Consider the following 23,586-nt stretch of genomic DNA (forward strand, 5'->3'; position numbering starts at 1 on the left):
GTGAGACTTAGTTCCATATGAAAGTTCCTACCTTATTTGAGAATATCGTGTTCCTAGAATCAGTGTCAACGAGTCGATCTCGTCAACTTTACATGATGCCGAATCTACTTGAGTATTTACACACTCAAGGGGGAGTGTTATAAACTTCTTATTTAAGTGTGATTGTGTAAATCTTAGAGTAGATTTAATTCTAGTTATTCTTCCCTATTAGGACTTGTATTCCTTGGAGGAAAAATATTTCTTCCCTCCGTTATTACTATAAATAAAGGCACTGCGTAAGGGGAATAACACATCCTCTACACAACCCTACAAACACATCTCTCTCTATATTTTCTCTGTGCCGCCGGCCCCTCTCCTTATCAGTTAACTATAGGCCGCAACATGAATTTTATTTTCTAGAATTGTGAATTTTCTTATTTAGTTATTACAAGCGCCATCTTGGAATAATCCAAGCGCTTTGGTGCTCATTCTGCACGGTTGCTCCATACTGTCGGGAACAGCGTATAATAGTCCCCATCTTCTTTATCTTCTTGACCGCCCATGGACCATGCTGTCAACCAGAATTAGTGTCATGGACCATGCCATTCCCTGCCATCCCTGCGTTTCCCTTTCTATCCACCGGAAACCGCCACTCTACCGCCAAATCACTTGGCCAAACACCGTCACCCACCACTCCAACATAACCAAATGGCGCCGCAACACGATTTCCGAGCTCCAAACTCCGGTGGTTGTCACCGACCGAACCGGTGACTACTCTCCTTCAGTTCCCACACACAAAGTCACCGTTCACGACAGACAACGAGGAGTCTCCCACCAGTTCCTCGTCCCCGAGGTAACTATCCGAGTCTTAACTTTGTTTTTCTTTCTTTGTTTGGTTGCTGAGAAATTCGCCTAGAAAATTCTATCTATTTTCTCCTGAAAATTAAGTGACTAATTTCAGGACCAGTACATATTGCACACAGCAGAGTCGCAGGACATCACGCTTCCATTCGCTTGCAGGCACGGTACTGTTCGTTCAATCATTTTCTGGTAATAATTTTCTTCAAGAGGATTAAATTCGGGACTGGCTAAGGTTCATGTAATCGACACAATTACTATATCGGTCATATATAGTCATGTATGATATTCTCTCTTTTCCGTTGTATATCTGATTTAGGGTTAATGGTGAATGGATTAAGTAAATGCATGTAATCGTAGCCAAATTCATCCCGGATATGTTATAAAGTGATGTGGAGATTTTCCAATTCAATCTCTTATAATTTGAAGTAGGTTTGTGTTTTTTTTTTTTTTTTTTTTTTTCTTTTTCCAATTCATTCTATGATAGAATCTCGATTGTTTTTACTTGGCAGGTTGTTGTACTAGTTGTGCGGTACGCGTAAAATCTGGAGAACTTAGACAGCCTGAGGCACTAGGAATTTCTACCGAACTGAAATCAAAGGCATGTAGTTGTGTGGCTTTTTCAGTAGTTTAATCAATGTGTTTTGCATCAAAGATTTGTTCTTTGATAATCAACTTATGTTTTCGAGTTTACTTGAAGGTTGGGTTTGTTCTGTGAAGAAATTATAGAAAACAAGAAATGAATTTCAGAACTACTACTTCAGTATCGTCTTAAGTTAATGTATTGAAATTGGAAACAATAATATTGCAAAACAGCATTCCGAATTGCTGACAAAATGTGAAACTTATGGGGTCTTTGATCTTTCGAAACATTTTGGGAACTAGTTCTTTTGTGCTTGGAAGATGTTGATGCATCTGCCTCCTACAATGTCACATTATGTTAAACTAATAATAATGTATAAAGTAGTCTTGAATTGTTGTAATTTTGTCTGAAATGCAGGGCTATGCACTTCTCTGTGTGGGTTATCCATCATCTGATCTTGAAGTAGAAACGCAAGACGAGGATGAGGTAATCTACTGAGATCTACCTTTCTCTCTCGGGAAATGTAAAGATCCTATTTGGAAGTCAAAAAGTTCGAATCTATGTCATTGAGATGTAAATACCATATAAAGTTTACTCCTCCTTTAATGAAAATTGTTGAGTCATTTTTCTGTCATCATATGTGATTCAGTACTAGAACGCTTGTACCTTCTTTTGCAACTACTGTTTGTTCTCTTTTCTTTTTTATGGAATTATTTGGTATATGATGGTGTTTTGCACTGTATGATTGATCGTGAAAAAAATTGTATCATCGTCAACCACCTGAATTGTGCATGGATTATTTATTCTAATTGTCTTTCCATTTATCTGGTTATAGAAATCTGAAATATTTGTAACTACAGGTATATTGGCTTCAGTTTGGCAGATATTTTGCTCGGGGACCAATTGTGAGTTCCTCCTCATTATCTAAAATTTTTCAAATTTCTAATAACAAGTTTAAGACTGATATCATGAGGTATTTAAAAAAAACATTAAGATTCATTTCATGGGGAGACCTCGGACTGAAAACAGATCTCGTGTGGGGAACAGAAGAAAAATGATTAAGGCAATGCCAAGAAACTAGTGTATCTTAATTGTACAATATGTTCATGATGCAGGAAAGAGATGATTATGCATTGGAGTTAGCTATGGGGGATGAATAAGCAATGTAGAGTACTGGCTTTGGAGTTGCGACCTACTGATTAATCATGCATGTCGTATTTTGTTTGCCGGCCCAGAACGGTTCCTTTCCATCTTCATGGACCTTGGTTTATGTACCATCCTTTCCACTGAGTGTACATCCAATGCTAAGTATGGTCGTTGCCTAGGTAATGTTCTCTTATACTTGCTTTGCGGTTGTCATTGTTTTTTAGCTTGGATTGAACAAGGCCATGTGTGGGTTGAATCAATTATCTAGGATGACCTCTATGTAATCAACTGTTATGCAATACAAATTATTTCTTTGCTCGATGAAAAGAAAGAATGATAGGAGATCCCTTGTCAATGTATCTATCAAAAATGCTATTCTGAAAATGATCGCTTGCTCGATCACTCATGCCAATAATAACCCGTGTGTGTTACTAATTTGGTTGTGAGCAATGAATATGTGTCAATGCCCCATTTGCTCTATGTTGTGTATTTCGTCACTTGTTAGTATTTTGTCACCAGGTTAGAATACACTTGTAGTGGGAAAAATGTATATTGGAAAGTTATCGCCATTAATACTTTCGTTACCTGTTGGAAATGACCATCTTTAGTTCGAATGAAGCAGGACTTCTTTGTTTGTCTTGGTAGTTTTCTTTTGTAGCATCTCTCTCTCTCTCTCTCTCTCTAGATTCCTAGTTGTATAAAAAAACTGGGAATTCTGTTTGTTCTTTACATTCTAAACATATGTAATATGTGGCGCGTCTTAAGTTTATAGGCATTTGTCTTGTACCGTTTGGATAAGAACCAGATATCAGTTAGTAGGATCTCTTTTTGGCCGCTATGAGAGGTAATACTGCTAACCAAGGGAGGAGTAGATCCCTGTCGTCCCTTTGAGGACCGCATCTGATCATATCCATCACTTAAATAGGATCGTCACCTCCAACAAAACGAAATCGGTCATTAAATTTGATCGATAGTGAAAATGGGTTTGGTTCCCAAAGTTAGTGTGTAAGCAAGCACTGGTTCACTCTCTTCTCCCATCCTTATTTCGTTGGCCGAATTCTGTGTCTTCAAATTGGTAATCAAATGCCAGTGGCCGCCACACTGATAAACCTCAAAGGCCAAAAAATCTTTCCAGATTGTCGCCGCTGTCTGTAAAAGGCGCTAACTCCGGTCTTCAAGATACTTATGAGGTTCAATGGTTTGAAAGAAGAGCTAATTGTGGTAGGGATGCATAATGACCTAGTTTTGTGATGTGCGAGGCAGCAATAAATTCAGGACGACACCGGGCGGGATTATGATCATCCATTTTATATTTAAGGGCAATTCCGGGAAAGGAACTCTTGGTTCAGATATATCGCCCTCTCAGTTCCCCTCTACCAAGAGAAGGTCCGTATACCTTGTCCTAACCAGGACAGTCGGTGATGTAAGCAAGCCACCGAAAAGTAGATCGAGACTGAAAGAAGTAACGAGTATTAATGCTTTTTCGGATGTGTAGAGAACGCGAAATTCGAATAAGCCCACTCTGGCATGATACCACTCATTTAAGCATTCGGAGCAGAAGATAGTACGGATGAAAGTAAGAGTAAGGTTGCAACGACCAATTTGTAAATGCAGAAGGATCTCCTTCCATAGCTGCGACAAGGGAAATCTCAACCCCAAATCAAGGTAACAAGGATGGATCCTGGTATAAGGACGAAGGGGATCAAGGGTGGGGGAAGATTGTAGGTCACATCATTGGTGTCTTCCAACTCGACACGACACCCGTTGAAGAGATGACTACGACCCGCGAGAAAGGCTTCTTCCTCACCCTTATTATGAACCCTGACCATGTTTGGGGTTATCTAGAACAGCAGGTTGAGTAGGTTAGGCAGAGGAACTAGCGGCCATGATTTTGTTTGAATACAGGAAGGGTAACAAAGAAGATATTTCAAATCATCCTACCGTTAAATACGGATTGGTTCGTCTCAAGATCAATTGACTCGACTCTTGTGTCTTTAGGGTACGATATCGAAGGCGATTTCTTGTATTTTGCGCACACGCAACAGGTGCGATGCATCATCATTACGGGGTCTGAGGGATGGAGTTCAAGGCAGCCCATTCAAAACTGAAAACGTTGCTACTTCAGATCCAAAAGTTGCATCATTTGCAAAAATTTGAAGACCAAATGGTACGTATTCTAGCTTACTCCGAAAGATATGGTCTTTAGTTAACAATCCATCGTCAAAGGATATGGGTTGCCTCTCAGACGGATCGTTAGGGGCAATTATGGGACCATGATTTTCTAGGGCCGGAGTAAGTTTGATCCAAGTACAGTTACCTCAGAAATCCAATCATGGACTCACCAGCTATGAGCGGAGCTGTATCAGATGGAGTAGCGATGCCACCATCACTCTACTCTAGGACATTAGGCAAAGTCTAGATGACCATGCTTATCCTACAAGACACGCGATCTAATCCGAATATGGACACAATTAGATCTTATAAGTCATGGTGTTCCTACAAACTAGGGATTGGCGTATACCATAAGTAATCACAAGAGGGTGCAATATCTACTTCTAGATTTCCTCTAGAATTCTCTGAGCTTAGAACGAGAATTTTATCCTAAAAGGGTTTCTCCCCACAGTATGAATACACCCACCTAAGGTTCATCTATGGTAACGCAATCTAAACACTTGCATTCTCTTGCCATTGCTTGATTCTAAAATCATTCACTAACTTGACTATCTAAAAGCCTTTGGCCAACACATCATCTCCCCCTTCCCCCGGGTCTTAGGCTGGCTCATTGTTGGGTACTATTTTGCAGGTTGCTCAAATTTACTCGAATTTGCGCTCGACCACCGCTCACGGAGGTGCGCGAATTTGGTTCCAACACACATCATGCTACACTTGTATAAATAGGCTTCTCACACGTAGTTGCCACAACCATTAACTCCATAGAAAAAAAGGCATTCTACTTCTCAGATAGCCAAAAAAAATTCACAACACATACATGTCCAAGCTCAGACATGAAACTGAAGGTTTTAACATCAAGTTCGTACAACGTGGAACCTCCTTACTTTCGAGGTCACCCAAGGCAAATCCTACATCATCGTTTAGCTCTGTTGACTCAGAGATGCCACAAAAAAATATAGATCAGGTCTATGGAAGACTTGATACGAGACGGTGTTGCCGAGTAGTGCAAGCACAAGCTGATGAAGGCAGAAAAAGAGCTTGTGGACCTCCACAGTAAAGCCAACGAAGCGCTCTATTGTGCAAGCAAGTAGAAAATGAAGGCTACCACATTTGGAGAAAGGATCCCATTATTAAATTTTCAATTGTCGTAGAAGCGTCGCGACCATATTGAGTGTTATAAGCATTCCGGGGAGGGAAATGCCAAAATGAAGGAGGAACGCAACAAAAGGTTTGAAGATTTTCGTCAAGTAGTGAAGGAAAAGGAACCAAATGAACCACAATGGGATTCTATAACAGTGTAGGAGGTCAAATCTTATAATAAAATTTGGTATTGGTGATCGTTGGTGAGGGCTATGGTTAATAGCTATGGTAGAATAAATTTGAAAGCACAACCTACTTGTGGTTGACTTGAAATGTTTAATCAATATAACATAGTTGTACAATGTATTTGCTTGTTATTATATGATAATAAACATGAGAACTATGTATCTTTGTTATCTTGGGCACCTACCATGTCCTAAACTACCTTAATGCGAAGACTATCAAATATGAAAATACGCACTATATACACTGTATGTAAACGATATGCACATTGTATGCATACGATATGCACATGATATGTACACTATATGCACATGATATGTACACTACATGCAGATCCTATGCACAAAACTAAAGATCGGGTAGAGAGCTACTTTTGGCATTTATAAGACAATTTAACGGCATGTTATTGCTATAGTGCGTACAACTATAACATAATCCACAACGATCACATATATAAGGTTACGGTAACATATAGTGGATACAATTACAGCATAATCCATAACGATCACATATATAAGGTTACAATGACAATTTGCAAGTCTTGTTCCATATATCAACAACCACTTAACCGGGCACGTGGAAAACATGAAACTTGGTGTCACTTATTTTATGGACACGCATGACCCTTAAAGTCCTCTAACCTTTTTCTTAATTTTGTTTTTCACCAAGGCCGGGCCACAACTAGGTTGTGGTCATACTCGCTAAATTTCGGGGCACAACATACGTGCATCATAACTAGTGAACATTCCCGCTTCTCATGTTATGGGAAAATTTTCTCGAATTTCACAAATTTCTACAATTAGACACTTAAAACAGAAATCGGAACATACCCAATATTCTAGCACGTCAAAAATAAAGTTTTTTCCACAACCCATAGCCCCCAACATGAAACACAAACCTTAATTGAACTTCCAAATATAAATTCACTTTACAAACAACCTATATATTCCATAAATCATTGATATAGGAACTTGGAATTAAACACCCTACCTTACTAGCCTCCAAACTGAGCAGATGCCTAAGGTGCCCAAATATGCCTACCGAAGCTTCAGTCCCTGGAAAAAATGAAACTTTCTAGCCAAAATGGAAAATATGGTACAAATGTCCTATCCTTAAGGATGGAAGAATTTGGTGTGTTTGGTTATCGAAGAATAACACACATAGCTCAGAGATCTGACCTCAAACCCAAAAACCCTGACCTTACTTTTCTCACATCTCTCTCGACATCCTTGTGTTTGAGACTAGAGCTCTGAGCTCAACCAAAAACCCAGGGCTCACTCTTCTCACCTCTCTCTCGACTTTCCTTTCTTCGAAATCAAAGCTCACACATCTGAGCTCAATACGTGGTGAATTGCCCTGATAAATATGGTTTTCATCTTCTATCCACTACAATCTAAAGTTCAAACTTTCTCTCTCCTTTTAATGTAGTTTACTGTAGTAATATCGCTTGCAATAAAAAAGTATTTATTATATAAAAAATCTTGAATGGAATGGAACATAATTAATTAAAAAAACTATATTCTTTACTGAATATCGGTTAAATTGTGCTCCTTGCTACAATCTTCCCTTTTTTCTTTTTATCTTAATTTTTTTAATAATAAGGGGGTATGCCGCCATACATTGATCGTAGACCCATGCAACCCCAAAATACAATGAGGGCGGCAATACTTTTGGTCTCTGCGTCAAATGGTATGCCAAAGCAGAGCCGTTTGCCCTCAGGTAATGCATCCATAGAAGTTCAAACTCGAGTTAGAAGTTCTAAACCTTGCTCGCTTTTTGCTGGACCAACTCCTTATAGAGTAAAAAAAAGAAAAATACAGGGAGAATATATAAAACGAGCAACCAGCAGCTCTGATAGGCCGACAGCACGACCCACAGTTGGACAAGGAAGGAAGTTGCCAAGTGGTGAAAGCTAAGCTTCATATTGAGAAGTTGAGATGCACGGGAGCACGAGTGATGTTATTTCACACAAAAGATCAAGCAATACAGCTGTTTGAGAACAACAGCTATATATGCCCAACTGCCAAATTTCCCATGCAACAAAGTGGTTCATAATTCATGGTGTTAGGTTAACAACAAGCTTTACTTCCTTTTCTAGCAAGTTTGATATTTCTTCCATCAAAAGTTGGCTCTGTAATAACTTGTAATCCGTGAGCCTGAAGAGAACTGCTACTAGCTGCACTTTTTAATGCCACAAATTTGTTTCCACACAAGTTTTGCGGACCCTCAGTTGCATTATTTGCAATCTCCGGGTCAACTCACGTTGCACCGTTGACCCAACCAAAAATTTCTTTCATTTCTTGTATGTCAACATCGGTACGGTGCTTGCGATCTTTGTACCTGTTTTTTGATGAAGACAGAAGAACTTTAATAATTTTTTGTTTTTTTCTTTGCTAAATTAGTCAAAAGGATTCTTTTGATTAAATTCCATTTTAGTTTTAGGTTTTATTATTAGTGTTAAAGATAGAGGGAAAGCATAAGGGGAAAAATAGAGACGGGGAAGGATGGAGGGAGGGTGATGGAAAGGAAGAGGGAGAAACATAGGAATTCTATGAAACAAATAGCATATTTACTTAATATCCATGAGGTAAGGAACAAATTGGAGAACTTAAATAAACCAAGTAAGAAAAGAGAATATGATTACTTAATATCTATTTGGTATCATATTGCTGATTTGCAGGTATTGGGCTGTGAACTATAAAGAGATATCCACACTTTTTGGATTTCATATGTTTTAATAGATATCACAGAAGTTAAGAATGAAAATTGTCACGCCCCGATCCTAATGTCCGAGTGATATCGGGATGTTCACGTGCTGGCCGACACCCAAAGGTGACGCAAGCCATTTAATGAATGCATATGTTAAGAACATGTAAATCATGTGTATAAATTTCGTTGGAACTACATAAAATAATATACTAATATCCAACACATATCGTTGGAAAAGACCTACTAGGGTACGATATGATGTTTATGAATTGTAGCAAAATAATAAGAGGTGACTATTCATTCCTGCATGAAGATAGTGATAGTGCATGACATGTTCAGAGCATACATCTAATTCAGAATACAATAGAAGGTGTTATTACAATGATGTCAAAGCAGAGATGATGGCACGATATCACTGCTAGGGGAAAGCCTCGTAGCACGGAACGTAAGCCTCGTTCATATGTCCTGAGGGGGCACAAAACAAACATGAGTGGACCAAGTTGATATATATATATATATATATATATATATATATATATATATATATAATATTGAAACAGTTATTCAACATACTAACCCCTAAAGTTCATGAGAACTAATAGCATAATATTTGATAGGTTTTCCGAAACCCTAGCATGCCATAAAAACTTTCATGAAACATATATCGTATAATGTGCTAAATAGTGGCATCTTAGTCACCCGTGGTGTTCAATAATTATATCTCCTGGCCCAAAGCCAACAATTATCTTCGCTCGTAGGTAGAATAGGGGCCACTAGCTAAGCACAAAAACATTGAATATACTCTTTCCAAACATAGGTACATATATCTCAAAAACATCTTCATAACATATAGCCATCCATCATATATACTATAAAGAAGTGTAAAAACAAGTTCATAAGTAGTATACAGTCATCCATCATATATACTACAAAGAACATAAGTTCGGAAAAATATGGTATTCCAAAATATTTGTGGTAAGCATGATAATCATAAAGTGTAAATCTAATTTACCCATAAAACGTTTTGTAAAACGTAACCATTAAATCATGCTTTTCATGTATGCATTCATACTATTAAAACATGCATTTTAGAAGGGGTCCACTTACAAATACTCCGTCGTCGAATAGCCATACGAAATAGGAATGACGGAATCGCCGCTAATAATTGCACCTAAGCACATAAAGGGTACAATTAACAAAACTATACTCAAATGATTGAATTTCGGTAAACGGACATCATAAACGGGTTTGAGTCATCGAAAAGCATAAAAGGGGACCTTGGGTGCCCCCACGTGCCGTCGCAAGGTGCTGGCTCCAGTGGCCACGCGATGCCGCACACACCGCCGTGGATCGCCAAAAAATTTGCCAACGCCGTCGTGGACGGTGGCGTGTGTGCTCCACGTGCCAGCACCGGTAAGCACCCACACACAGGCTCACGCGCAGCTGGGCTGTTAGGTTGGATGGGTTTGGGCCTAGGTTCTTGGGCTTAAAGGTTTAGGCCTCATGGGCTTAAGGTCAACGGGCCCAAGGTCCGGGTTCTCATGGCCCAAAAGCCCTAGTTGAATGGCCTAAGGGCCTCAATCTAAAGCGTTTAGGTTTAGATTACGAAAGGGTTTAGGGTTGGGGTTTTAGCAGGCCAAAGGCCAGATGTTGGTCACGGCCCGAAGGGCCTTAACTCAAAGGGTTTGGGTTTAGGTTGCCCTAAGGCTTATGGCTCAAGCTCAACAGCTTGAAGGCCCGGTTCTACATGGCCCCAAGGGCTTGGTCCGTTTCTCGATGGGAAAGAAGGCCATATCCTTTCTAGCTCAGGTCGCCGTCAACACTTACTCTTAGGCTACAAACTAGGTACCAAAATGAAGCTAGAGACGAGAGGGAGTGAGTAGGTACCTTTGATTTGTCGTGGGGTGGCTGGAGTTGGTCGAAATATGGGTTCAAAGTCTCGAGACTTGCCAGACCTGGGTTGGGTGTCTTATGGGTGTCCCGAAGCTTCACAAAGACGAAAAGAGAAAAAGAGAAGGTCCACGATGGTGGTGGTGGTGGTGTTGTCGGCGCCAGGGGCAAATGAGGGAAAATGAGAGGGTCCGAGAGAGAGATGAGAGTGAGTGTGTGAGAGAGAGTAAGAAAAGGTTGACTCGGGGATGAGGAAAGAAAGAGAAAGAGTGAGTGCTTACCACGTGGCAAGCAGAGAGAGGTGAAGAAGTTGAAGGAAAATATAATAAGGGGATTCGACACATAACTCTGGCTTCTGACATAACTCGCATCCTGATTCACTTCCAATGGTTCCGGCTGAATAATATGAGAGGGATCCGGCACATACCTTCGAAGCATGGAAACATGAAAAACGTTGTGAATTTGTGCCAACTCTGGTGGTAGCTCTAATCTATAAGCAACTGCACCAATCATCTCCGTAATCTAGTAAGGGCTAACATATCTAGGGCTCAGCTTCCTTCGCTTACCAAATCGAACCACACCATTCCAAAGAGACAACTTCAAGAAGACAAAGTCACCGATCTTATACTCGCGGTCTTGGAATATCGGTCTATAATGCTCTTCTATCAGTCTTGTGTTGTCTTCAGCTTTCTCTTAATTAGCTGGATGTTAGTATTAGTAATGCCAACAATTTCTGGCCCCACTGACACTCGTTCACAGACCTCTGACCAACACAACAATGTCTGGCACGTCTTCCCATACAGTGCCTCAAATGGTGCCATGCCGATATTAGAGTGATAATTGTTGTTGTAGGCAAATTCAACCAACGACAAATAACTATCCCAGCTACCTTTTCACTGGAGAACAGACACTCTTAACATATCCTCTAAGGTCTAAATCGTCCTCTCCGATTGACCATCAGTTTGTGGATGATAGGCAGTGCTATACAACAATTAAGTATCCATGGCGGCATTAAAATCTCTCCAAAAATTGGAGGTGAACATTGGATCTCTATCCGAAAAGATAGTGACGGGTACACCATAAAGCTTGACAATATTATCAATGAACAGTTTTGCCAGCTTCTTTAGTAAGTGGGTTTGTCGAACAAGTAGGAAGTAAGCAGTCTTGGTAAGTCAGTCCACAATCACCCAAATGCCATCAAATCTCGATTGCATCCTTGGCAAACCGTACATGAAATCCATGGTGATGTCTTCCCACTTCCATGGTGGCATCGGGAGATTCTGCATTAGCCCCTCAAATCTTTGTCTCTCTGCCTTGACCTGCTGGCAGATAATGCTTCTCTTCGCATAATCTGCCACATCCCATTTCATCCTAAACTAGTAATAGAATGGACAGATAGTGTGATCTGTCTCTACAGATTTTCAAATCTCGTCTCAATCGATCCAGTACCTGTTTCTTTAGGTTCGCACATTGTGGATCAAGCTCTTGAGCTTCCCTAACCATATCCACCAAGATAAACCTAACCAGGAAGTGTGCCAATAATGCCCTCTGTGAGTCTGGCTTCACTGTAACACCAGTTTCTCGAAGAGAAAACATTAGCAGAACATGGATAGCTTGAAGGGAGGCAAGTTGTCCATGAGATCTTCAGCTTAGTGCATCCGCTACTATATTGGCGTGTCCAGGATGATACTCGATAGTGCAGTCATAGTCACTAATAAGCTCTATCCACCTTCTCTGCCTTAAGTTCAATTCTTTCTAATGAAAACATGTTTCAGGCTCTTGTGATCAGTGAATATGCGACACTTCTCGTTGTACAATTTTTAGAGCAAATACCACTTCTTCGAGTTCCAGATCATGAGTGGGGTAATTTCTTTCATGATTCTTGAGCTGTCTGGAAACATAGGCGATGACTTTCCCATGCTGCATCAGTACACAACCCATTCACAATCATCATCCCACTCAAAAGAGCAAGGACGGAAGCCTGAGTAAGACGCTGCTTAAGCTCCTAGAAACTTCATTCATAATCAGCACCCCAATCGAATTTGATCCCTTTCCGAGTCAACTTAGTAAGAGGTGGGGCAATTGCTGAGAAATCCTGCACAAAGCGTTGATAATAGCCTGTCAGCCTAAGGAAGCTCCTCACTGCAGTAACTTTCCTCAGTTGTTCCCATTTAGACACTGCCTAAACCTTCTAAAGGTCCACACTAATTCCCTCTACAAAGACCACATGTTCGAGGAAACTAATCCAGTTTAACCAAAACTGACATTTAATGAACTTTGCATACAGCTGATGATTTCTCAGCCTCTCCAACACCAGCCTCAAATGCTTCATGTACTTAACATTACTTTTGGAATATATTAAGATGTCATCAATCAACACAATCACAAACCGATCCAGATAAGGTTTGAAGACTCTGTTCATCAAATCCATGAATGCTGCAGGTGCATTTGTTAACCCAAAAGGCATGACACAAAACTCATGGTGTACATACCTAGTGCGGAAGGCAATTTTCGGCACATCTTCATCCTCGATCAGTAACTGGTGATAACCCAAATGAAGATCGATCTTACAAAATACCTGAGCACCCTTCAGTTAGTCAAACAAGTCATCGATTCAAGGCAGAGGATAACTGTTCTTCACCATTATCCAATTCAGCTACCTATAGTCAATGTAAAGTCTCATCAACCCACCCTTCATTCTTTCTAACAAACAAGACAGGAGCGCTCCAGGGTGACATGTTGGGCTGGATGTAACCCTTATCAACAAGCTCCTAGAGTTGAATCTTCACAAGCTCCTAGAGTTGAATCTTCAATTCCCTCAACTCCATTGGTGCCATACGATATGGTGGTAAGGAGATAGGGTTGGTACCTGAAAGTAAATCAATGCTAAATTCAATTTCCCTCATAGGTGGTAATCTTGGCAAATCCTCAGGAAACACATTGGTGAATTTATTCACCACTGGCATATCTTCAGAACACAAAGAAGGTTTACCTCGTGTAACCACATGGGCTAAGAATCTCATACATCCTTTCTGCAATAACTTAGTCGCCTGGATGGCATAAATAATACTATTTGGAATGATTCATCCCTCACCCTGAAACATGATCGACGATCGTCCAGGCCAATTGGATGTCACAAATTTCTCCCTACAACATGGTTCTTGGATAGCCAATCCATTCCCAAGATGACATCGAACTCCGCAAGTTTGAAGGGAATTAAATTAGTCTCCATGAGTTCCCCTTCAACTATGACCGGGCAATCCCTATACTCCCACTGTGCACATAAAAGATCTTTGGGTGGCATTTGTACAAGCATATCAAAATTGAGCGGTGTAGGTTGTGAGTTTACAACCTGTGCACATGATGGAGAGACAAATGATTAAGTGGCTCCTGGATTAATTAGAACTCTAGCCTAATTACCACACACAAGTAATGTACCAGTAATGACACTGAGGTCCTGCTTCGCCTCCTGCTGAGTCATGGTGTTGATACGCCCATAGACCTGACATCTCGCTCCACTGTTACGATAGCCTCCAGTCTTAGGACCCTAGTTGTTACGGCCCAATCTGTTCCCCAGAGTATGACTACTCGAAGCTACTCCAGAGTATTATAGCTGTCACCGAGCAGAAAACTAGGTATTATGACTACCACTACCTCTATAACTCTAATTAGTCAAATAGTCACCCTCACCGTAACCTGAAGTACTCGGATTATTACTACCACCGTAACCTAAACCAAACGCATAACTCTCTGGTGGTGGTACCGAATGGCAATTAAGGATATAGTGCCTCGTGCCACCACACATGGCAGAATTCACCCTGCAATCTCCTCGATGGCGCAAACCAAACTACGTACAAGTCATGACTATTGGATTGAAATGGTTGAAAGATCGCCTAGCCGACTCACTACCTGAGCCCTCACTAGATGATCTCAAACCCTAACCCTGTCATTTGAACGAATGAAAGTGTCTAGGGTCGAAGGGGTAAGAAGAGGTAGAGGGCTCCCTCATACTCCAGGATCGGAATCCACGACCCTGCTGATTCTAATTCCGAGGTCGGTTCTGGCTTCAAGGCTGGTTCTGACTCTGAGGCTAATCCTGGTTAAGACTAGCCCATCTCGTCTGTTTAATCCTCAAGGCCGTCTTAATCATATCATAGTAGGATCTATGCCTCTGTGATGCCAGAAGCTCGTGATAGTCCAGGTTTATTGCAATCAGTAATTGAATGGTCATCTCCCGCTGGTTCTCATAGGTTCCCTCATGGTGTCTCGAGAGGTGCCGAAAAGTGCTATCAAATTCTGTAATGCTCAGATCGCCTTAGCGAAACTCTAAGAACTCATGTCTCTTCCTTAACTGATAACTGGAGCTCAAAAAGTGTGCGCTAAAAAGTCTCCTGAATGTAGCCCAAGCCATCCTAGAATTAGGTGGACGAGAACCCCTCGCTGACTCCCACCAAAACCTTGCGTCCCCCTAAAGGAAGTAACCAGCGGTATTTGCCCATTCAAACGCTGGGCATTTCATGCTCTCTAAAGTATCCTCCATTTTCTCAAACCAATCCTTAGCCTCCTGGCAGGCTCCAACTACCCTAAGGTCCGTAACGCCATGGCTACGAGCAATCTCCATGTATGTATGACTAGGCCTGCTACTAGCAGGAAAAGCCTTCTGTAAAGCAGAGGTTAACTGCTAAATTCCTCTCACTATGCCAAAATGAGGTCATCGAGGTACATTCCCACCAGGATGGTCCATAATTATGATAAAAGGCAAACAAGATTTAGAAAGACGAAAGATTATGGATACAAGAAAGCTTATGACTACCAAATATAAGAATGAAGTCCTAAGTATGCTCTGATACCAATTTGACATGCCCCGATCCCGTTGTCCAAAGGACATCGGGATGGCCACATGATGGCCAACACCCGAAGGTGATGCAAGCCATTTAATGAATGCATATGCTAAGAACATGTAAATCATGCGTATAAATTTCGTTGGAACTACATAAAATCATATATTAATATTCAACACATATCTTTGGAAAAGAACTACTAGGGTACGATATAATGTTTATGAATTGTAGCAAAATAATAAGAGGTGACTATTCATTCCTGCATGAAGATAGTGATAATGCATGACATGTTCAGAGCATATATCTAATTCAGAATACAATAGAAGGTGTTATTACAATGATGTCAAAACAAAGATTATGGCATGATTTCACTGGTAGGGGAAAACCTTGTAGCACGGATCGTAAGCCTCATTCCTACGTCCTGAAAGGGCGCAAAACAAACATGAGTGGACCAAGTTGATATATATATATATATATAATACTGAAATAGTTATTCAATATACTAACCGCCAATGTTTATGGAAACTAATAGCAAAATATTTGATAGGTTTTCCGAAACCCTAGCATGCCATGAAAACTTTCATGAAACATATATCATATGATGTGCTAAATAATGGCATCCTAGTCACCCGTGGTGTTCAATAATTATATCTCCCGACCCGAAGCCAACAATTATATCTCTTGGCCCGAAGCCAATAACAATATCTCCCGGCCCAAAGCCAACAACTATATCTCTCGGCCCGAAGCCAAAGATTATTTCTCTAGGCCCTCAGCCAACAATTATCTTTGCTCGTAGGCAGAACATGGACCACTAGATAAGTACAAAAACATTGAATATACTCTTTCCAAACATAGGTACATATATCTCAAAAACATATTCATAGCATATCCATCATGTATACTATAAAGAAGTGTAAACAAGTTCATAAGTAGTATATAGTCATCCATCATATATACTACAAAGAACATAAGTTCGGTAAAATGTGGTATTCCAAAATATTCGTGGTAAGCATGATATCAAAGTGTAAATCTAATTTACTTATAAAACGTTTCGTAAAACGTAACCATTAAATCATGCTTTTCATGTATGCATTTCTACTATTAAAACATGCATTTTAGAAGGGGGTCCACTCACAGATACTCTGTCTCGAAGAGTCGTACAAAATAGGAATGACGGAATCGCCACTAATAATTGCACCTAAGCACATAAAGGATACAATTAACAAAACTATACTCAAACGACTGAATTTTGGAAAACAAACGTCATAAACAGGTTCAGGAAGTCAAAAAACATAAAGGGGGACCTCGGGTACCCCCACGCGCTGTCCCAAGCACCCTCACGTGCCATCACAAGGTGGCGGATTCGGCTGCCACACGCCGTCGTGGGTCGCCGGAAAATTCACTAGTGTCATCGTGGATGGGGACGTGCGTGCTCCACATGCCCGACCATGCGCAGGCTCACGCGCGGGCTGGGCTGCTGGGTTGGATCGGGTTTGGGCCTCATGGGCTTAAGGTCAACAGGCCCAAGGCCCGGGTTCTCACGGCGCAAAGGCCTAGGATCCAAAGGTTTTAGGTTTTAGGTTTAGGGGCCGAAGACCTTAGTTGAATGTCCCAAGGGCCTCAATCCAAAGGGTTTACGTTTAGGTTTAGGTTATGAAAGGGTTTAGGGTTGAGGTTTTAGTAGGCCAAAGGCCCGATGTTGGTCACGACCCGAAGGGCCTTAACACAAGGGGTTTGGGTTTGGGCTACCCTAAGGCTTTGGGCTTAAGCTCAACGGCCCAAAGGCCTGGTTCTATACCGCCCCAAGGGCTTTATCCCTTTCTAGCTGGGAAAGAAGGCTGGAGCCTTTCGAGCTCCGGTCGCCGTCAGCACTAACCCCTAGGCTATAAACTAGGAACCAAAATGAAGCTAGAGATGAAAGGGAGTGATTAGGTACCTTTAATTCGTCGTGGGGTGGCCGAAGGTGGCCGAAATCTGGGTTCAAATTCTCGGTACTCGCCGAACTTGGGTTGGGTGTCCCGGAGCTTCATAGAGATGAAGAGAAAGGAAGAGGAGGTCCACGATGGTGGTGGTGGTGGTGGTGTCGACGTCGGGGTGTCTCTTTGGGTAGGTGTATCGATCAGGAAAGGGGGGAGAAGGAGAGGGTCCGAGAAAGAGATGAGAGTGAGTGTGTGAGAAAGAGTGAGAGATGGTGGACTCAGGGAGGGGGAAAGAAAGAGAGAGGGTGAGTGCTTGCCACGTGGCAAGTAGAGAGAGGTGGAGAAGCTGAGGGAAAATCTAATAAGGGGATCCGGATAGGGTAATAGATGGGGCACTTAAATGTAAAATCAATAAATCTCTAGGGAAATTGTGAAATTACAACAAGTTTGGGGTTGGGGTTTAACAAAATTGTTTCTAATGTAAATCAAATGGTGGAATGAATTGAAGATCAAGTTGAATGATGCAAATCTGGCAACAAGAAAAATGGTTTGCATATTTAGGCTTCGAGTATGATTTGGGCCCATGACCCCCCGTTTAGAAGAGAACGAAGTTGCACACCAAACACACTACTTTGTTGTGACATATGTGCTTTTGGGTCAAATTCCATCATTTACAGTGTTTTAAGTCTTAAGGTATTTTTTGTATTTTGTTAATTGTTTAATTCTAAATATAAGACTCCTAGGAATTCAAGGGTTAAGGGACATTATAAATAAAATGTTTAGACATTATGTTTGTTATCTATTAATTTTCCATAAATAAATTGTAAAGTTTTGTACTACTTTATGGTAGATTTATTCTTTTTCGCGTTGCACTAATACTCATATTTTAGTAAATGCTTGTAACTTAAAATTCAGATTGATTTCATTTTAATTCTCATTCTCAGTAAGTGAATGTCTTTTGCTTTTTCTTTTCTCATTTTACAACTCTTCCCCTTTTCCTCTAGCCTTGATACTGGATAAATCAAACATATCAAGTTTGATATTCAAGTACACAATTTTGGATTAGGATAAAGTTTCCACTAATGGAATTTTGAGATCTCAAATATTGGCATTGTTAATCTTAATATATGTGAATATGACCTTAGTTTATAGTTGAGAATCTCTACATGATGGAAAATTTCTTTTAAGTATTTGAGATCTGAGAACACATGGTGCAATACAAATTTTAAATTTGGCTGATGCTCAGTGCCCGGTTTGTGTGAGTCATTGAGCTCCCTCCCATGCCATAAAGTGAAAATAAATACTTGTCATATATGGAAACCACTAATCAAGGTTGAGTAAATAAACAAAACAGTTTTGAGTGATGAAATCAATATTGATTCTGACCACTTGTGAAAGCAACCCATATTTAATATGAAACCCCTTTTTTGTGCTAGGCATGTGAAATGTAGCAATAGTCACCAATCTCATTTTCTCACTCCATATAAAGTAACCCTAAGCTATGTTAGAGAGAGAGTTGGGGTTTCCTGTATACAACGAAGACTCCCAGTAGCAAGGCACATCATAATACTCAGCACTATTTTAATACTTCCCCTATTCTGGCTGCATGGTGTTGTTCCTCAAACTGAATATATATATATATATATATATCCACACATACATATACATGTATATACCAAACTTCTAGTGATCAGAACTCTAATGATCTGATCACCCCTCCACCAGTTTCAGTTTGTGGGTGTCCTCTTTTTTTTTTTTTTTTTTTTTTTTTTTTTTTTTGTGGTGGGAGGGTGTGTCCCTGTATGTTTCCCAAAGTTCATGCAGGAATGGAAATGGACATGGTCAAGGATTGTGGTAAAAATGGAGGGAATGAATTCAAGCGTTTGCAGATTTTTGCCGATAGAATGAAACGATTTCCGGGTTTGGTTTGGAGCACGGTGTGGACCGTCGCACGGGATGACCCGAGAAGGGTGATCCATGCTTTGAAAGTTGGCTTGTCTTTGACACTGGTTTCCTTGTTGTATCTGATACAGCCGCTGTTTGTTGGGATTGGACAGAATGCCATTTGGGCTGTCATGACTGTGGTTGTTGTGCTTGAGTTCACTGCAGGTGATTGATTAGCCTATGATTTGTTTAAATAATACGTACGCGTGTATATACACATATGTGATGAACAAAAGTTGTTTCATATTTTTATTATTGTTTGTAAATAGGGGCAACTTTATGCAAAGGACTGAACCGAGGACTGGGGACATTGTTAGCTGGATCATTGGCCTTCTTCATAGAGTATATTGCAACTGAATCCGGTCGGACTTTCCGAGCAGTTTTCATCGGAGCGGCAGTCTTTCTGATTGGTAATCTCATTTGTGTTCACTAAACAATCTTTGATGACATTTTCTAGTGCAAGAAAAGACCAAGATTTTTTTTTTCATGTTAACTTAAAGTTATTTCTTTAGCCTAATTTTTCAATTTTCTCCACTACAATTTTCAGTAATATTTTGCTATGTTGTCACTTTTTGATTTGGCAGGAGCTGCAGCCACGTACATGAGGTTTTTTCCTTATATTAGGAAGAACTATGACTATGGAATTGTGATATTTCTCTTAACCTTCAACCTAATAACCGTGTCAAGCTACCGCGTCGAAAATGTCCTGAAGATTGCGCATGAGAGATTCTACACCATTGCCATAGGCTGTGGTATCTGCCTAATGATGAGTCTACTGGTATTTCCTAATTGGTCAGGAGAAGAGCTCCACAATTCCACAGTGTTCAAGCTTGAAGGCCTAGCTAGAGCTATTGAAGGTATATGCAAGGTTGCTTATCATCGTGATCATATTTTTGACCTTTGCATCCAAGTTTCAATCTCCCTGCGCGTATTTTAGATTAGATTAGAATACTGTTCAAATAAAAAAAATAATAATATCAATAACTAAACCTGCCATGATTCGAAGTATTTTGGGATTTTTGATGTTGCAGCTTGTGTGAATGAGTACTTTAGGGAAGAAACAGAACTAAACCAAGACAAATCAAAAGAGGATCCCATATATGAAGGTTATAAGGCTGTGTTGGACTCCAAGTCTCTGGATGAAACCATGGTGATTGTATTTCTTGGAAATCTTTGTTTTCGTTTATATTTGATATTCAACTTGACGGATACGTGAAATCTTTGGTGTTGCAATTTGAGCAGGCCTTACATGCAAGTTGGGAACCAAGGCATTCAAGACACTGTCACAGATTTCCATGGCAGCGATACGTGAAATTGGGAAACGTTCTTCGACATTTTGGATACACCATTGTAGCTCTACATGGATGTCTAGGAACTGAAATTCAGGTAAAATACGTATCCTAATACAGTTGCCCTATTTGTTAATATTCATTAGAAGAGAAGAGAGAAAAAAAACATATGAAGTATGATGATTGTCACGAGAGTTATGATTATGTGCTAGAGAAACCTCATAATCTGTTCATAGTGAACAAGAATATAGGTCACATGTTTCTTGTTGTGATAGATCGCAGATTTGGAAAATAATTTCACACGCTGATACACAAAAGGGGATCTAATTTTGGCTTTGGTTTTTCTTAATAATTGAGGTACTTTTTTTTCTACTAAATTTCTGTTGCAGACCCCAAGATCTGTTAGGTTACTCTTCAAGGACCCATGCATTCGCCTTGCTGGAGAAGTATCGAAAGCACTAATGGAACTCTCCAACAGCATGAGAAATCGCCGCCATTGCTCTCCCGAAATACTATCCGATCACCTCCATGAAGCTCTCCAAGACCTAAACACAGCCATAAAATCACAACCAAGACTGTTCCTAGGCTCCAACAGCAACCAGGCTACCAACATGCTTGCCCTAGCAGCTGCACACGCCACACAACAAAAGCAAGGAGTCTCATTATCAAGCGTGAAAACCGACAGTTCAGCGCTGCTCGAGTGGAAAACAAAGAGGGCTAATGAGCAGGCAAAGGAGCCGGAGAGAAAGTTCTTGAGGCCACAACCGAGTAAAATTGCCATCACCAGTCTTGAGTTCTCGGAAGCGCTTCCGTTTGCCGCTTTTGCATCTCTGCTGGTGGAGACGGTGGCAAAGTTGGATAATGTGATCGAGGAAGTTGAAGAGTTGGGGAGAATTGCATGCTTCAAAGAGTACGAGCATGGGGATGAGAATATTGTTGTAACTTATGAGAGGCCACCGGTGAATCCTATCCAAAACCATTTGCCTTCCCATGGGGCTGATTAATTATTAAGACTTTATCTGTACAAGGAAGGAAGGATGTCATAATCTAAATATTATTGGCAGTGGTTAGCTAATAATTGTTAATTGAAACTATTTATCAGATCTCTTTAGCTTGCTTGTCTCTAGAGACCAAATGTTTATAAGATTAAAAAATAATCGGTACTGAAAGATAGAAACCGCCATAGCCATTTTTAATATTTTTGTTTCCATGAAATTTGACAAGGAATCTGTTATGGTTATTGTTAAAACATATTTTTATTTGATTATTCAGTTCAAACTCAGCTGCAGCTAAACGATTTGGAAAAATGTTAACTTGAAAAACATGAATGATAAAAAACATAAAAGGGCCCAACCGGGTTCGAACCGGTGACCTCTTGATCTGCAGTCAAATGCTCTACCACTGAGCTATGGACCCTCTTGGTAATAATGCTTGCGTCTTATATTTTATATCTATTGCCATAAATATAAGGGGAAAACACGAAGGAATTTTTTTTTTTTTTTCAGATTATCAATAATAACTCTCCTTTTAGTTTAAACATGTATATGTCTAGATAAAATATATAATTGTTATTTGAATTTAGGTAAAAAAAAACGAAAAACATTTTATGCTTTAGTAAAAGGTTTTTTTTTTTTTTTTTTTTTTTTTAATTGAAAGGATGATAAGGGATTAGGAGTCAAACTACACATAAGGTTTGCTCGTTGGATTACAATAGTAGTCTTACTCTCTAAACTCACACAAGGCCGTTTGAAAGAACCAAGACTACAAATTCCTCTTCATTCTGTTGTGCTCATCAAAGGAACTGCCTATAGCACACTTTTGCGGATCCAAACTTCTTATTCTAAGTCTTTTTCTCCAAGATAAGTCATCAACTACAAAGTATGCTACTTCTTTTCCACTCAAAGCGATTTAACTCCCCAATAAAACGATCACCCCATCTCCTATCTCCAAAATTTATTAAATAATGAAAGCGAAAGTAAAAGAATGCAAGCTGGGGTTCTAGGCCTAAACTAGTGACTCTGGAAACTTTGGCGAATGGTAGTAATGTGAAGTGAAGATGAATTTTCCTTTTATTGACCTATATTAAAAAAAATCAAGCATCCATTGACCTACGGTGAAATATGAAAATTTTCTGAACTGAAATCAAAATTTTCTTGTAGTGGAATTATAAGTCTTAACAAGCTCAAAGCCTGGGCACGTTAATGACAAAGCCAAAAATTGCATGACACATTTCATTTTAAGGGTAGAAAATGTTTATGGATAATATACTACAAGCTTTTTTGCGAGGATAGTAGTGAATGAGATCGTACTGTTGGGTCCGTAATGATATGCTGCACACACACAATGGCTTACTGCTTCTCAAACACTATCTTAGTTATGGCTTGAAACTGAAATGAAGCAGCCCATATAACCTGTTTGGCTAGAATATATAGGCAAGACCAAACAGGATGAAATGCCACAAACCAGTACTATGACACTGATCTCCTATTTCCACCTTCACTGGTTGACAAAGCATTCTTAAGTGATATTTTTACTGTTGGGATATTGTGTTTATTTTTAATAACTTTAGTTTTAATATTTTGAGTTTTGGAGGAAGATGTTGGCTTCCTATTTTTTGGGAAGCAGTTTTTGGTCAACAAAAATGAGTTTGTTTCCAAGTGAGAGACCTATTCTTCTTCAACTAGTTGATTAGTTCCTAATTTGTTGGCCTGATTCTTTGGCCACTTTTCCCTCAACTTTCTGATGTAAAACTCCAAGCTTTGTCATAATTATTTGGGCTTTTTCATCAGTCAACAGATAAGAAAAAATTGAGAAACAAAAGCTATAAAAACTCCAGTTTTCTGAGTAACTAAGAGGGTGATTGTTTTCGGATCTTCCTTCGTGCAAGTGGGGGTCTAGACACAGGGAATTCTGCGCTTTTTATCTTGAGGATG

General features: G+C 40.0%; 2 protein-coding genes and 1 non-coding gene across 3 annotated transcripts; 2 read left to right on the plus strand and 1 right to left on the minus strand.

The window, feature by feature from the left end:
• Positions 1–467: 467 nt before the first annotated feature.
• On the plus strand, positions 468–2,897 carry LOC137732024 (ferredoxin C 2, chloroplastic-like). Its single transcript, XM_068471307.1, has 6 exons — positions 468–832; positions 941–1,004; positions 1,350–1,438; positions 1,838–1,906; positions 2,281–2,325; positions 2,536–2,897. Exons 1-6 carry the CDS (start codon positions 548–550, stop codon positions 2,578–2,580), a joined length of 597 nt encoding a protein of 198 aa, XP_068327408.1. The 5' UTR covers positions 468–547; the 3' UTR covers positions 2,581–2,897.
• A 16,325-nt stretch (positions 2,898–19,222) lies between these two features.
• On the plus strand, positions 19,223–21,830 carry LOC137730537 (aluminum-activated malate transporter 12-like). Its single transcript, XM_068469526.1, has 6 exons — positions 19,223–19,529; positions 19,634–19,774; positions 19,949–20,221; positions 20,396–20,514; positions 20,607–20,750; positions 21,043–21,830. Exons 1-6 carry the CDS (start codon positions 19,223–19,225, stop codon positions 21,655–21,657), a joined length of 1,599 nt encoding a protein of 532 aa, XP_068325627.1. The 3' UTR covers positions 21,658–21,830.
• A 167-nt stretch (positions 21,831–21,997) lies between these two features.
• TRNAC-GCA (transfer RNA cysteine (anticodon GCA)) lies at positions 21,998–22,069 on the minus strand. The gene has a single exon. It is a non-coding gene; the product is annotated as a tRNA-Cys (tRNA).
• Between the last annotated feature and the right edge of the window lie 1,517 nt (positions 22,070–23,586).

This window comes from Pyrus communis, chromosome 4, assembly GCF_963583255.1.
Source record: "Pyrus communis chromosome 4, drPyrComm1.1, whole genome shotgun sequence".
In the NCBI taxonomy this organism is placed as follows: Eukaryota; Viridiplantae; Streptophyta; class Magnoliopsida; order Rosales; family Rosaceae; genus Pyrus; species Pyrus communis.